The sequence below is a fragment of the Silene latifolia genome, chromosome 11 (assembly GCF_048544455.1).
Source record: "Silene latifolia isolate original U9 population chromosome 11, ASM4854445v1, whole genome shotgun sequence".
Taxonomy (NCBI): Eukaryota; Viridiplantae; Streptophyta; class Magnoliopsida; order Caryophyllales; family Caryophyllaceae; genus Silene; species Silene latifolia.
The window spans coordinates 174509436-174525326 of record NC_133536.1 but is presented as its reverse complement, the minus strand read 5'-3'; the positions used below and the strand labels follow the sequence as shown (position 1 = coordinate 174525326).

The window sequence follows — 15891 nt, the reverse complement described above, 5'->3', positions numbered from 1 at the left end:
TACCTCTCAAATTCCTCCTAGAAAGTCTCCTATTGTTCGTCAAGGTTCTTTCAATTTCACGGTCAAAAGGTAACAAATCACCTTGTGACCTTCTAGACATGCAAAATATCAAACAACTTAAAAACAATTAGAACAAACCTTGAGGAGTTTTAGTTCCCCAAGGTGAAGAAAGGCACAACTAATAACAATAAAAAGAAATCTAAATCAAGCAAACACCGTCTCCGGCAACGACGCCATTTTTGATCGGCCCGTTTCGTGTTCACAATTAAAGGTGTGGTCGTTGGGTCACGTCCGAATCAAAACACAATTTATAACTTCACAAACAACTCTACAATTAGTAAAGAGGCAAGTAAAGGTCGGATCCCAAGGGACGGGTATTGAAATGAGATTTCTATTGAAACTAGTGGTGTCTTAGGGGTGTCACAATTTGGGTTGATGTAGAAGGTCACTAAATAAAATAGCAATGGAAATAAACAAGCAAGATGAATTAAAAGAGGTTGTAAACAATTGATAAAAAGCACTAGGGTGTCATGGGATCATAGGGGAATCATGGGAATTGATCATACAAACATGTTCTCAAATTATAAGCAAGCAATTATTGTTGTGATGGATTGAGTTGGGTTATATCTTACAATCCTAGGAAAGTTTGGGTCCCGGAGCCGAATCGATTAGATTGTACAACACCTACAAGTCGACTTAATCTTCCCTACTCAACAACATGCATGGTCTAATGAGACTCGAGTTGGGTTATGTCTTACAAGTCTCATTGAAAAGATAGGAGATGGTGGTAAATGCAAGGATTCATAGGCTTAGCATTTCATCAAATATAACATGTGAATGAGTTGAGATCAAAACAAGCAAGCAAATAAAACATGAAAGCATATTAATTTAAGCATGAATCATTCCCCATGTTGGTTTCCCCTAATCACCCATTAACCCTAGCTAAGAGACTACTCACTCATTATCATGTTGATCATGCTAGCAAGGTTGTCAATCATACCAACAAAATGAAACATGATGAATAAATGAAAGTAATTAACAATAATTAAAAAGGGATTAAGAGAATTATACCTACTAATGATTCCAATAATAAAGCAAAGATAAAAGAAGTACTTGATGCTTGATTGAGAGGTTGTCAATCTCCCAATAATAACCCAAATAATCTTCAATTACCCAAAATAAAGGATGAACAAAAGAGAGATTAAGGAAATAAAACTTGTATTAGAACTTGATTAATTGTTGATTACAAAACTAAAGAGAGATTTGATTGATATTAACTACTCTAATTATTGATAAGAAGAACATGCTCTTCTAATTAGACTAATGGGGTATTTATAGTGGAAATTAGGGGGATGCATTAGGGTTAACTAAGGGCTAAACTAGTAATTACACTTTTTAGATTGAGCAGGGAGGAGCCGGTATTTTCCGAAGGAAGGGCTTCTTTCTTTGTAGCTTGGAGAAGACGAAAATGCGCTGTAGAGAAATCCGGGCGGATTAGGGTCGGGACGGGCGGATTCTGGCGATGGAACCCGAGCGGATTGGAGAGAATCCGGGCGGATTGTGGTGGACAAACCCGAGCGTCTTGGTGGAAAACCGCACGGATTGTGCAGTTGGAGGACGGCCGGATTGTGGACAATCCGCACGGATTGTGCCTCAGCAAGACTTCTTCTTCTTTTCTTCCCTTTTCTTCATAAATTCCTTGGGGATTTCCTTGGGGACTCAAGGATCCTTTCTCAACATTGCTCATCTACTATCATATGTACAAAGGTCTTCTAATCTTGTCTCTCCTTGATGCTTGGTCATTGAATTCGATCAATTTAGTCTCGTTTTGCCATGAAAATGCAAGATTCTTACTCCTCTCCTACCAAGGGATCAAAATCTCAAAGAATATGCAAAGCAAAGAACTAAAGATAATAAATGACCCAAATATGCACTAAAAAGCATGGGAACAAGGCTAATTCGGGGGCTAAATATGCGCTAATTATGGTCACATCAGGTAGTAACATGTTTTATGTTGAATATTGTTTTGGTTCTTGAGTCGGGAGTGTTATGGGAGTACCTTTGTTTAGTGGTGGTTTGAACTTCGGGGACGAAGTTCTTTTTAAGGAGGGAATACTGTAATACTCCGTATTTATGAGTCTTTGGGTACTCTATCGAGTAGGCCTTACTCTGTCGAGTAAGGGTAAGTTGCGTTTTAGAAAAGTTTCTGACCTGTTGGGTACTCGATCGAGTATCTAGGATACTCGATCGAGTAAGGGGGTACTCGATCGAGTAGCCGGTTTTACGGGGAGTTTTCTCGGGTTTTGTTAATTATGCGATTAAGATATATAACCTTCCGTCATTGTTTCTAAATCACTTTTGCAAAACCTAATTTACTGTTTAAGAGAGAAAGCAAGCAAGTTCACCATCTTAATCGCATTGTTAGCAATTCCTGGAGTTTGGGAGGTCGGTTCTCATCGTTGGTTATACCGTTGAGTTCCTTGCGTCGAGGGTAAGATCTATGTACCCTTTTTGTTATCTTTCCTTTAATTTGGTTAAACCCTAATATAGGGATTTGGGGGTTTTTGAGTAGTACGTGATTTGGTAGCATTTATGTGTTGTATGATAGGAGGAGGGTTCATAGAGGAAGCTTTTTGATACAGCAGTAGAGACCGTCTGACAGTGTGCTTTCCAGGTAGGATTTCCTACTCAGTATTAGTCTCATAATGGGATGATTGATGATCTGTTGAGATTGATTTTTTGATATAGTAATTGTATTGTGATTGTGATTGTGATTGTGATTGTTGTCTATGGCTCTCGAGGCGTGTCCTCGGCTGAGTGGGGTCACTTGCGGGAGTGGCTTCACGCCCTAGTTTCGCCTTCTGTGGAACCCGCCACAGAAGGGATGTGCACATTAATGGACAGGGTTATCGCTCACTATGTGGAGCGGGGATTTGGTGGGTACGGCCTGCGGTCCCCCAGCGGGTGGCTGGTCCAGTGGACGATCGGTGATTGAGATGATTGGAATTGGTTGTGTGTGTGTGTGTGTGATGTTTAAGTCTGTTTACCTTATTGTTGATATATATATTGAGTTTGATTAGTAATCGACCCGGTTGTTGTTTTGTAAAACTGCGGTGATCCATTCGGGGATGGTGAGCAGATATTGAGCAGGTATGAGATGAGCATCTTGGGATAGCTGCGATTGCCACGACATGATGATAAGAGTCTTCATTGTAGCTTATTAGTTTATTTACATTTCAGTTAGAACAGTCAGTTTGAGAACATGTATTACACTTTTGGTTTGGTTTTGAGAATTGTAACCCTTCACTAAGTATTTATATTTAAACGTTGTTTCTTTAATGTTTATTTGATTATCATTGCCTCGGGTAACCGAGATGGTAATATCTTCATACCTGAGTGGTCCTGGTAAGGCACTTGGAGTATGGGGGTGTTACAATCATCTTCAATTGGTAATGGAGATAAGGGAAATGGGATTGCAGCAGTAGTTGGGGTTTTGCAAGGAACACTGGCAATCGATTTTGCCAAATGACGTGGCGATCGATGAATATAGACATTACTGACAGATCGTTTACTGACAGATCGTTTGACAGATGGTTTATCGATTGTTGAAACAAGTGGAGTATCTGGTAGGGAAATAACATTATGATGATCAAGAGTTGTGTTCCGTACCACAGTAGTAGGAGTAGTAGGAGGAGTAGCTGTTATCTCAATAATTGTAGGCTCAGTGACGTCCTTGACAGGAGGAACATCATCCAGAGCAGCGTAAGAGGATGTGTTCCCTACCAAAGGAGTGGGCTCAGTGAAAGGAGGGATGACATCCACAAGGAGGGATGACACAACAAAGATATGTGTCGGCTCGGGTTGAGAAGATGTTGCGAGGTTGAGTGGAGACAACAAATGGTCATCAGCTGCTAGGAGCCTAAAGGATGGGTATTCTGCATTTGGTGGTGGTGAATGATGTGGCGCTATTGGTTGCAAAGCTTCACCCATAGCATCCAATGCCGCCAACAAATCAGCCTGAGTCCACCCATACAAATTATCCACATTCTCCCCACCTTTCTCCACATTCTCCCCACCTTTCTCCACATTCTCATGAATATCGTCAACCACTTTCTCAACGATATTCTCATCCACAATGTCCGAGACCTTTTCCTCATTCTTCACATCCTCCACATTTTCAGCATCATCCTCTTGTTGAGATGACTTAAAACCTTCTGCTATGCCGTCTACAGCTGCAACTAGTTTCTTCTTGTTGTTGTTGAAGGCGGTTTGGAGGAGCTTGACTAGCAAGTGATTTGTAGTCCGCAAAAGCTTGAGCCATTGCCTTTGCGGAAAGCGCAAGTTTATGGACAAACTCACCAAAGTGCCTTCATTCCTGTGTAGAGGTAATTTTTCGGCTTCGGCCGGATGCTTTATCTTGAATTGTTGACTTGGAAGACTGGCCGAGCTCAATCTTTGGAGGAGAAGGACACAACTGTGGAATATGGTGGTTGATGACCATTGGAGGCTCAATAGAACCCCTGCCGAAAGTTTTCTTGTCCGAATTTTTGTCATTCACTTCCTCCTTAACTCTCTTGGATATAGCTTCTTTTGTCCAAGTTGAGAGTGTTGGAAACTGCCGAGTAACAAGGCGTGATTTGAAGACACATCGGTCAAGATAAACGAAAACCAAGACCATAATAGGTCCACCAAACCAATTTTCTTTCAGCTTTTTGGTCTCCCACTCCTCCTTTTGCCAAGACTCAACTTAGGCAGCTAATTTGCGTTTGATGAAATTGCACCAGTTGAATTTGGAGATCATGTCAGTGTTTACTAAACTTTTAAAAAGTCTCAAACTTGCCCGATTCCCTACAACACCGCCTAAAAGAGCATTGAAGATATGAATGATGAAATTGCGCTTGAAATAATCTCCACCATCTTGTTGTGTAGAGAGCTTAACTTGTGCATAATGTCTTTGACCTCAATGGAACTACCTTCGTATTGACTTCTGTACTGATCCAAAACAGACAAATAAGAAGGGCACTTATCTCCAATTTTTGCTTCAACGACAATGTTTGGACCCATTGGCAATCCCAGGCACGGATGGATATCTTCCTCTAACACAGGGAGTTTCCCATCACACAACGATCCTTTAAAGGGGTTGTAATTCGAAACTAGCCAATACGCCAAGGTACCCGGAACAACATCTGTTTGAAGAAGCAAGAGAGAACCAAATCTCATTTGTTGTATAGCTTGAATCTGGTTATCTGATGGTGGATTGTCCTTATTGTTGAGAAAGTTTTAAAGCCCAGCAGGAGACATCCGAGTCCTCAACACAGGCAGTCTGTCTTTGTAAATTCTTTTCTTTTTTGTAGCTGGCTCAGAGAGTGGTTCAAGAGCTTGATGAGGTGCTTGAGAGAATCGAGTCGGTTCAACACGTCACTTCATCCTGGCTTGGCTTGCTTCCTACTGCTCAGTAAAGCCTATTATTCACAAAGCAAGGGAAATAAGTTCACAAAATAAAGAAAACTTCACTATATTTAGTTTGTTTATTATTTAAATTAATACGGCAAAATTCATTAATAAGAAAATGCAAACTAAGGAAAGTATACAACAATTCAGTTACAAGTTTCAGAATGTTATGGTCAAGATTCACAAAATATGTTCCAAGGTTCACAAAATAAGTACCAAGGTTCACAAATTAAGTACCAAGGTTCACAAATTAAGTACCAGCATTCACAAAATAAGTTCCAGCAGTCACAAAATAAGTTAGAAGATTCACAAAATAAGTTCACAAAATAAGTTCCAGGATTCACAAAATAAGTTCCACGATTCACATAATAAGTTCCAAGATTCACAAAATAAGTTCCACAATTCACAAAATAAGTTCACCAAATAAGTTCCAGGATTCACCAAATAAGTTCCAGGATTCACAAAATAAGTTCCAAGATTCACAAAATAAGTTCCACAATTCACAAAATAAGTTCTAAAAATAAGTTCCAGGATTCACCAAATAAGTTCCAGGATTCACAAAATAAGTTCCAGGATTCACAAAATAAGTTCCAGATTTAAAGTAGGGGCCGGGTGTCCTAAACCGGGACGGGAAAGGGTTTAGGGTTGGATTAGACGGATCCGCGGTGCGGATCCGCCTAATCCAACCCTAAACCCTTTCCCTTGCTACTAATTCGAGGGGCAGGAAGACCAAAAGACACCCTAAAGGGGACAAGTGAACCCCTTTTTTGGGACTGGATTTTAAGTAGGGGGTCGGGTGTCCTAAAACGGGACGGGAAAGGGTTTAGGGTTGGATTAGGCGGACCGCTACCGCGGATCCGCCTAATCCAACCCTAAACCCTTTCCCTTGCTACTCATTTGAGGGGTAGGAAGACTAAAAGACACCCTAAAGGGGGACGGGTGAACCCTTTTTTGGAGGACGGGATCTAACTAGAGGAGCCGGGTATCCTAAAACGGGACGGGAAAGGGTTTAGGGTTGGATTAGGCGCACCGCTACCGCGGATCCGCCTAATCCAACCCTAAACCCTTTCCCTTGCTACTCATTCGAGGGGCAGGAAGACCAAAAGACACCCTACAAGGGGGACGGGTGAACCCTTTTTTTGGGGACGGGATTTAAAGTAGGGGGCCGAGTGTCCTAAAACGGGACGGGAAAGGGTTTTGGGTTGGATTAGGCGGACCGCTACCGCGGATCCACCTAATCCAACCCTAAACCCTTTCCCTTGCTACTCATTCGAGGGGCAGGAAGACCAAAAGACACCCTACAGGGGGACGGGGACGGGAAAGTGTTTAGGGTTGGATTAGGCGGATCCGCTACCGCGGATCCGCCTAATCCAACCCTAAACCCTTTCCCTTGCTACTCATTCGAAGGGCAGGAAGCCCAAAAGACACCCTACAAGGGGGACGGGTGAACCCTTTTTTTTGGGACGGGATTTAAAGTAGGGGGTTGGGTGTCCTAAAACGGGACGGGAAAGGGTTTAGGGTTGGATTATGCAGATCAGCTAATCCAACCCTAAAACCTTTCCCTTGCTCAACTAATTCGAATGGCAGGAGACCAAAAGACACCCTAGAGGGGCCGGGTGAACCCTTTTTGGGGGACGGGATCTAACTAGAGGGGCCGAGTATCTAAAAACGGAAAACGGGACGGGAAAGGGTTTAATGTTGGATTAGGCGGATCCCCAACCCTAAACCCTTTCCCTTGTTCATTGCATGGAACAATATGTAAGAAAACAAATACAAAATTAAATGGAAAATCAGAAGTAAAGAACATTGCATCATACATAGAAAAGTGATCCATGCAAATATTTAAAACAAAGTACAAGATTACATGATAGTTTATGTTATCCAAAATGTTAAACTAAGACGTACATAATTATATAGAAGGTTGACACTACTACGAAATTATACAAAATAACAAAAGGGCAAAGTTAAAACCTTAAAGTGCGAAGCCCTAGTTACACAGATAGTACATTACAAACAAGGGACAACTCTAGGCTATATATACATCATCAAAGGTAAGTCAAGAAAAGATATATTTCTACGAGTGACTAGTAAGTCAGCAGCAATGCCAATAGCTATATCTCGTTCTTCACTCGGCGTAGCTAAAGCATGCAATGACTCATTAACTTGACTGCGTGCAACATCATCAAGAGCATTTAGATGAGTACTCTGAGATGGAATTTTTGCTTGGTGATAATGCAGTAAGAATTGGGCAATCATATCCTCCGTCATGAAACATTTGCATGTTTGAAAGACTATTCTAGGACCCCTACGAATAGTCCGAACACCATTCACATCATTTATGTCTACAGAAAGCCAATATGTCATGCTGACCCCAGGTGCACTATTGTGGATCAGAAATAGTTGAGCCCAATTTCGACATACGAGAGCCATATGCGCTTTATCTTCGTAATGATCAATTTTAGAGAAGATTTGTTGCATAAGATCTTGATTATTAAAAACAGAATGATATGCTTGGTCATGCACTATAACTTCCTTTAACGGCGAAAAAGAGAAATCCATAGCTGTTTGTTTTTCAGTGACAAAGTTCGCGAAATGACACTTGATCTTGGTCAAGAAGATTAACAACACAAACATAGCACCAAGTTGTCATATTTGTCTATGAAACAAGTGAAATACAACTATTAGTTAAACAAAAAAAATGTGAAAATACAAAACCCAAATTCCTAGTTAGTTGGACTAACAAGCTGAGAAAATAAACAAAGGTGAAGGAGGGTCACAAAATTAGATCTAGGAATCACAAAAGCAGTGAAAATAAAAAGGTTTAGATTCTCAGACCTTGTTTTGTGAATCTCAGACCTTGTTCAGTGAATCTAAGGGCTTGTTTTGTGAAACTTGGTCATTATAAGTGGTTAAAATCATCTATTTTGCTCATACCTTTATTTGGTGAATTCACAGACCTTGTTTTGTGAATCTCAGAGCTTATTCAGTGAATCTAAGGGCTTGTTTTATGAAACTTGGTCATTATAAGTGGTTAAAATCATCTATTTTGCTCTTTTCTTTATTTAGTGAATTCTCAGACCTGTTTTGTGAATCTCAGACCTTGTTCAATGAATCTAAGAGCTTGTTTTGTCAAACTTGGTCATTATAAGTGGTTAAAGTCATCTATTTTGCTCTTTTCTTTTATTTGGTGAATTCTCAGACCTGTTTTGTGAATCTCAGACCTTGTTCAATGAATCTAAGGGCTTGTTTTGTGAAACTTGGTCATTATAAGTGGTTAAAGTCATCTATTTTGCTCTTTTCTTTTATTTGGTGAATTCTCAGACCTGTTTTGTGAATCTCATACCTTGTTCAGTTAATCTAAGGGCTTGTTTTGTGAAACTTGGTCATTATAAGTGGTTAAAATCATCTATTTTGCTCATACCTTTATTTGGTGAATTCACAGAAGCAGAGAAACAAATTAATAAGTAATGAACACACAAGCAACAACACATTTAGGAAGACAAAGTAGCTACTGTAATTTATGCAAACCTCTGAAAATGCAACACACAGCCAAAGAATGACAAGCTAATCACAGAATACCGTACTCAAGCAGGCAAAAACTGGCAAAATAGAGGCAAAACTACTAAAATTAACAATGAAGCAACAACAGCAGAAGTCAGATTAAGAGCTTGATCCTTATAAACCAAGGTATTATGAGGAGCATTTCCTAAGGAGAATTTCATCAAAAACATAGGATACATGAAATCGGCCATAACTAACAATGAACAATAACAATGAAACTTCAATTCAAAGAATAATTAAGCAGATAAGGAACGCATAAAAATCGATGGAAGTCGAGTGAAGGAAAATAGTATAGCAAGAGCAAAACTCCTTAATTAAACTGATTAATGAAGTTTATAACCTAAAATTTAACTAAATAAGCAAAAAAATCAAAATCTAGTAAAGAAATAGAAAGGAACATACGAAAAAGCGGAGAAATCGACTGCAATTGATTTTATGTGGTCCTACTGTGTTCGATTATGCTCACAAAGCGATCAAAACCTGCATAATAACAACAATAATTTAGAAAAGAAACGGAAAATAGAAAAATAAGAGAAAGTTTCAACCAAATTACGAGCATAATCGAGCAGAAACGAAATGCATAGAAATCAAACGAAGTCGAGTGAAGGAAAATAGAAAAATAAGAGAAAACTGAGTAATTAAACTAATTAAATAAATTTAGTCAAGAAACAGAAAGGAACATACGAAGAAAAGGAGAAATCGACTTCAATGGCGGAACAAATGTGACGGAGTTCAGCGAATGGCGAAGACGGAGTGAATGGCGAAGACGGAGCTCGGCTGAAGAGAGAGAGTGAACGGAGTAAATGTGACGGAGTAAATGATTGAGGATGAAGGAAAATGGCGGAATAAATGAGCTTGTAGAAGCTCGGTGGTAATGGTGATAATGGCGGAAAAGTAGATGTGAAGGAAGAGAGAGAAATAAATGAGAGGAAGTGAGATTGTAAATGAGGGAAAGTGCGTTAGTTGGGGAGTAGATATGGGGGACACGTGTCACATATCTGGTGCATCTGTAAATTAGATCCAATGGTGAGTAAATGGTTCAGCCGCCTCACCTTAAGAAGGGTGCCTCACGAGATTCAATTTTATATATATATATATATATATATATATATATATATATATATATATATATATATATATATATATATATATATATATATATATATATATATATATATATATATATATATAGAGAGAGAGAGATTTGGGATCCAGTGAGAACCACCAACATAATGAGAACCTTGAGAACTCTACCTTACGAATTTTTTTTTTAAAAAATAATGACATATTTGGATTCGGCATAGAATGTTATGACTAGAAAACATATTTCTTGGTCCAAAAATTATTATACTATTGAGGGAAATCGAGGCGAAATATGTTTTATTAATTTTCATGCACTTACTACTCATTTTCATGTAACTAACAATTTTCATGCACATAGAACTCGTTTTCGTGCATCTAGAGCCAGTTATATTCATGCACCTAATAATCACTTTGATGAATGTAACAATTTTCATGCACCTTGTATTTATTTCCGTGCATCAATAGCCGTTTTAGTATACCTAATTGTATTTTTGTACATTAAGTTTATACTTTCTTAAAAAATAAATAAATCTTGTCTAGTTATACGAAAGAATGCGTTTGAATAAACTAAACTAAGCGTAAATTATCCATCAAAACTTTCGAAACAAGATTTCGTGTAGATTTAGTGAGGGTTCTCACGGTTCTCATTATGTTAGTGGTTACCATAGGATCTTGTATATATATATATATATATATATATATATATATATATATATATATATATATATATATATATATATATATATATATATGATTTTTATTTTAAATATTGGGCTTTTAGTATGTGGGCTGGTCTTATATTAAGAGACGGTCTCATTCAACAATTAGTGATAAAGTAATATAATTTCGTGGGATAATCGTCTTTCTAAAGTTTTTATTGTATGTTTGTAATGCATTACTGGTCTTCTTGAGCCGGACCATGGGCAATTTTGGGGCAAAATTAAAGCCCTATCCCTAGCACTTGCCCAATGTCCATAAAGAAAGCAAACCGGGTCAGGTTGGGACGTTGGATGGGTCGATCTAATCCTCTTTTAACCCAAGGATAGCTGATTAAATCGACCCATCCAACTCGAGCCAAAACCCTAACCCCAATCCTCCTATATCAACCGTCTTCTTCTCATCTCTCTTGCTTAACCGCATATTCACCGCAAGCTCTCACTAATCGCGTAAGTCGTTCCTTTACCCATGCTTATCTTCATCCTTTTTAGTTGTATTTAGTAACAATTTCGTTCAGATTTTGTAGACCCGAATAAATTAGTGTATTTTTGTAATAGAAAACGATTTTTGTTTTCTATTTTTATAATTTGATTTGATTTTTGTTAATATTTATCCGTGTTCTTATCCAATATCAAAATTCGGTTATGCCAAATTGTTTCGATTTGATGTCAGATTTGGCAAAATTGGGAGTTCTGATACGGATATCCGATTGTATTCCCCATGTTTTGATAACATTTATATGATTATTTAATTTTAGGGTTTGGTTTTTGTATTATTGTTGTTAATCATCTTTACTTATTTCCATATTTCCAATGGAGCCAAAGACTCATTACTCTTTGGGTATGAATTATAATGGAATAAATAAAAATGGCTCACTAAAGTGGCCGTGCTTCTTCTTTTGTAAAGTCTACGCAATTTTCATCTTGGGTCATTCGGAAACCGCCTCTTTGTGTTGCTAACACAAAGGTAAGGCTGCGTACATCCGATCCCCCCTTACCCCGCAATTTGTGGGAGGCACTGGGTAATGTTGTTTGTTGTTTGTTGTTGTTGTTAATCATCTTTACTCTTAGATGGGGTTGCAAATTATTTATATGTTTGATTATGCTATCCGACTTTCTGTGTTCAGTTAAGTTTTTGATATTGTAGAGGAAGTATTTGAAATAATAATGCAAGGAGCGATGGGGGAGAACAGTGTTAGCAGTTGCTGGAGAGGTGAACATTCTAAAAGTGACGAAAAATGGATACTAGTTTGCTCAAATAATGACAAATTAGAAGACGAACTAGGCAATGGTTTAACTATTGAAGGAGGAAGGCGTTATCAACGTGCAGAATTTCACATGGTGGATCTAAACAACAAAAAAATTCACCGTCACTGCTTTCCTTCACTTGTTCAGTTTGTGGTAACGGATTCTATGGTGGCTTTCGATAATTTCGTCTACATTTTCGGCTATCGCTCTTCTTATGTCGTCGATTCTTCTGATTTCAAAAAACTGCAATCCCAGCAATCCCTGTCCCCTGAAACCCTACAAGAGATCTTCTTGGGAGGTTCTCGTCTTGATTTGGACCAATCTCTACATACGGGCTGGTGCCCTACTCCAGTTCCCAGTGAGAATGCCTGCTTACCTAAGTGCACTAGTCTTTTGGGAAAGATATACACCTTTGGAACCTTATATCTTAACCCTGAGGTTTTTGATCCCGTTGATGGCAATTGGAAGTCCCTTCCCTCTCGGCTTGAACTTGTCGGTTGCACTGTGTCTAATCATGTACTCCCTGACCCTTCCAAGAAGCGGTTTCTTGTGCACCTGTCTGATGGTCAGCTTCCATCCCCATCCTTGTTTGCATTCTTTCCTCCCGGCCTCCATCCTGCGGATTTTGGTGGTACTGGGATATGGGATTGTATCGCCCGTGATTTCGAAGATTGGACTCACATTGCTGTTGTTTTTGATGGTGTGATCTACTTTCATAGCCGTAAATTTGATTCTGTTCTTCGTGCTTTTGATATCGCCACTGGTACATGGTTGGAAGTCCTTTGGGTTTCATGCTTTGACGACAATCTTGATTTGAACAACAAAAGAATGGAATTTGATGCGTTGCTTTTGTTGGCTGACGGGATTTTTTGCTTGGCTGCTTGGTCACCTATATTTGCTTATGATGGTCAGCCTACTCGGACCAATATTTATTTTTACAAGTTCAATGTGGTGCGAAGTGGTGAAACAATAAAACTTTGTCCTCTTACCTCCTGCACATATGAGCTTCTTTCCACTTCCAGAGTGCAGGTGTTCTTACCCGTGTAACAGGTACTCCTCTGCTTCCTCGTTTATCATACATTCGTATATCTTCTTGCCATTTTTTCAATTATTAACATGTGCTTTAGGATTTGCGTTGGGCTATAGAAACCTGACGGAGAAGTATCAAAATAAACTCGGGATAAATGGCTAGGGCTCATAATGAACAGCAAAATTCACGCATATTGAATTATTGATTATTGCTTACTGACTTTTGAAGAAAATCCGGCCACATGAGAATGAATCAAACTGTAAGCATTGGGAAAACATAATTGGGAGCTAATGTATTAAAATACATAATTTACAAATCAAACTATAAATTCAGACATAAATGACTGGGGATTTTTGTATGAATTACTATGAAAAAAGTTGATTCATATTGGCCCTCCACTTAATTTGTATTGCAAACGCAGCGAAAACAAACTGAACCAAAAGAGATGTGTGACTTGTAGGCATCAATCTCACTTGTTTATTCTTTGTAATTCTGTTGCACGAAGTATGTAACTGAATTACACTTGGGTGTACTTGCTCTTGCCTGTGTAGTTGGCTTGGAGTATGTATTAAACTGAGTTAATTATTGATGTAATCAAATTACTCTGTACCTACTTAACAATTTCAGCCTGGCAGGATGAGGTGCTGATCATTCCAAAGAGGAGGGGCCTGATGGGAGATGATATGTTTTCTTTTGATAGTTGTTTGTTTGTTTGCCTTTTGAGTAATTTGATGAGTGACATCTATCAGTGACTTTTTATTATTATTGTAGCGGTTTGGGAAGTTTAAATGTCCTCAGAATGATTGAACAGTGAAAATGGTCGGTATGTAATTTAATGATTGTTGATCTTGTTTACTTTGTAGCTTTAGACTGTAATATCTTGTTGTTTCCCTTTTCTTTCTGTCCCGTTATTGGATTCCCTCTCGGCTCCCCTGATAATAATCCTTTTACAGCCCCATAAGAGTACAAACATGAATTTCCGAAAAATAGAGGAAAGGGGTCAATATTAGTGGAGCAGCACTGAAAATAATCCTTTTACAGCCCCATAGAGTACAAACGTGAATTTCCGAAAAATAGAGGAAAGGGGTCAATATTAGTTGAGTAGCACGTATTTTTCTTCCCCACTTTACCTCATTAGGTGAAGCTGGTATTGGTGGTCTTGCCGAAACTTACATCCCATAGATGCAGCGATACAACCCCTAAGGTCAAAGCAAAGTCTAATCTGTTGACTACTAAAAATAGATAGTCCTGCTGGATAACTGGATTAGGGTGTTGACAAAACTCAGATCAAAGCGTTTCAGAAGAGCATTAGTTGGTAGCCGGATAAAATCTCATTAAAAGGTGAGACTAAGAGTAGAGTTGTGCGGGTTGTGCTTTGTCACTCTGTTTCCAAAATGTGGCATTTCGTGTCTATGTCCGAAAATGGACAAAGACTCAATGAGTAAGCTCGCCATTGAGGCCAAGTATACAACTTAGGGCTGCATCATAAAACTTGAAAATGTAGGGATACAAAGCAGAGGGATGATAAACTCGGGAGCGTATACGAGTATTGTGGATTTGATATATATATATATATATATATATATATATATATATATATATATATATATATAGGGTCGGGGTCAGGTGCGAACTAAAGTACAATACGAACTTACGAACTAATCTAAAATAGTCGGACTAACAATAGTCAGACTAACTAAATAAGCAAAGTCAAACAAAAACCACTGACTCATACCCCGTTACTTTCAATGACCAATTTCAGTCTATCTCCTACTCAGTACTCACCTACACAACACCCCCTCGTCGGCGACCACCATAGCTCCGGTTACACATCGTCACCACCATCTCCTCATCAATATCGGTGTTACAGATCTAGTTGAACACCATTTGAACTCTCACTATCCCATACACAAACAGTAGTCGCCAAGCGCCGACATGAATCTCCGTTTGCCTCTCAAATTCCACGGCGAGCCACTCCGGCGAACTTTCTCTCCTTTTTTACGATCTCGGATGTCGGGTTTTGGTCTGGGCTGCTATTATTTCATCGAGCTTGCACAACTCAAGCCATGTCACTCAAATTCTTCTCAATGCGGGTTCGGGTTTCGGTTCCGAGTTTCAAGTTCGAATCTGGTGGTATTTGGTGATTGATAATGTTGAAGTGAAGGCAAAGAGTGACAATGTGGTTTTGTCATGGTGAATTAGTTTGTTTGTTAACGGAGATTTTACAGAAGCTCGAGTTCCGATTTTTATTATTGGAATGCTCATTAACAAACTGTTATTATTGGACAGTTTGTTAATTGATTTAATTGATTTGTTAATTAATAAGCATAATTTCAACTGCACATACTTCTACTCTTACTTATTGTTTGTGCAAAACAAAGTAGTAAGTTTATTAATGGCCAAATAATGTACTGAGTATTCAGTGTATTATCTATCCTACCAGCATTCCAAATTGTACCATGTCAAAATGAATGTCTGAAGTGATTGATACGTTGCCAAATAATGATGAGTGTTCAGTTGCTCGCAATTGCCATTTCCTTTTGTTATATCTATTTATCGATTTTGCTCAAGTAGTTCAACCTTTTTGGTTGTTAAGAGTTTGGAACCAGTGGTTCATGGGAGAGGCATGAAAGAAGATTCACTTGATGAAACATATTTAGGTGTCTCTGAGGATGTACTATATGCGCGCAAAGTTAAACCCGTTGAAAGGAAGGAATTGCTTGATTATCTATATAATTGTGGCGTTTTGGACATTTAACACATTCTCACCAATCATGTTGTCATGTCTGAGGCACTTGAGTT

The 15891-nt window shown here is 38.7% G+C and overlaps 1 protein-coding gene across 4 annotated transcripts; it reads left to right on the top strand.

Moving 5' to 3' along the window:
• Window positions 1–11082: 11082 nt before the first annotated feature.
• LOC141612089 (uncharacterized) lies at window positions 11083–13944 on the top strand. Of its 4 annotated transcripts, none has more exons than XM_074430801.1 (3): window positions 11083–11261; window positions 11959–13109; window positions 13725–13944. In XM_074430801.1, the coding sequence occupies exon 2, from the start codon at window positions 11979–11981 to the stop codon at window positions 13104–13106; it is 1128 nt and encodes a 375-aa protein (XP_074286902.1). In that variant the 5' UTR covers window positions 11083–11261; window positions 11959–11978; the 3' UTR covers window positions 13107–13109; window positions 13725–13944. The 4 variants fall into 4 exon arrangements, with proteins under 4 accessions (XP_074286902.1, XP_074286900.1, XP_074286901.1 ...); XM_074430799.1 differs by having other exon boundaries at window positions 11149–11261; window positions 13717–13944; XM_074430800.1 differs by having other exon boundaries at window positions 11157–11261; window positions 11939–13109.
• The last annotated feature ends 1947 nt before the right edge of the window (window positions 13945–15891 follow it).

Bases quoted from the DNA above. Each gene is read 5' to 3' on its own strand.
- LOC141612089 (XM_074430801.1), top strand. From the start codon at position 11,979: ATGCAAGGAGCGATGGGGGAGAACAGTGTTAGCAGTTGCTGGAGAGGT.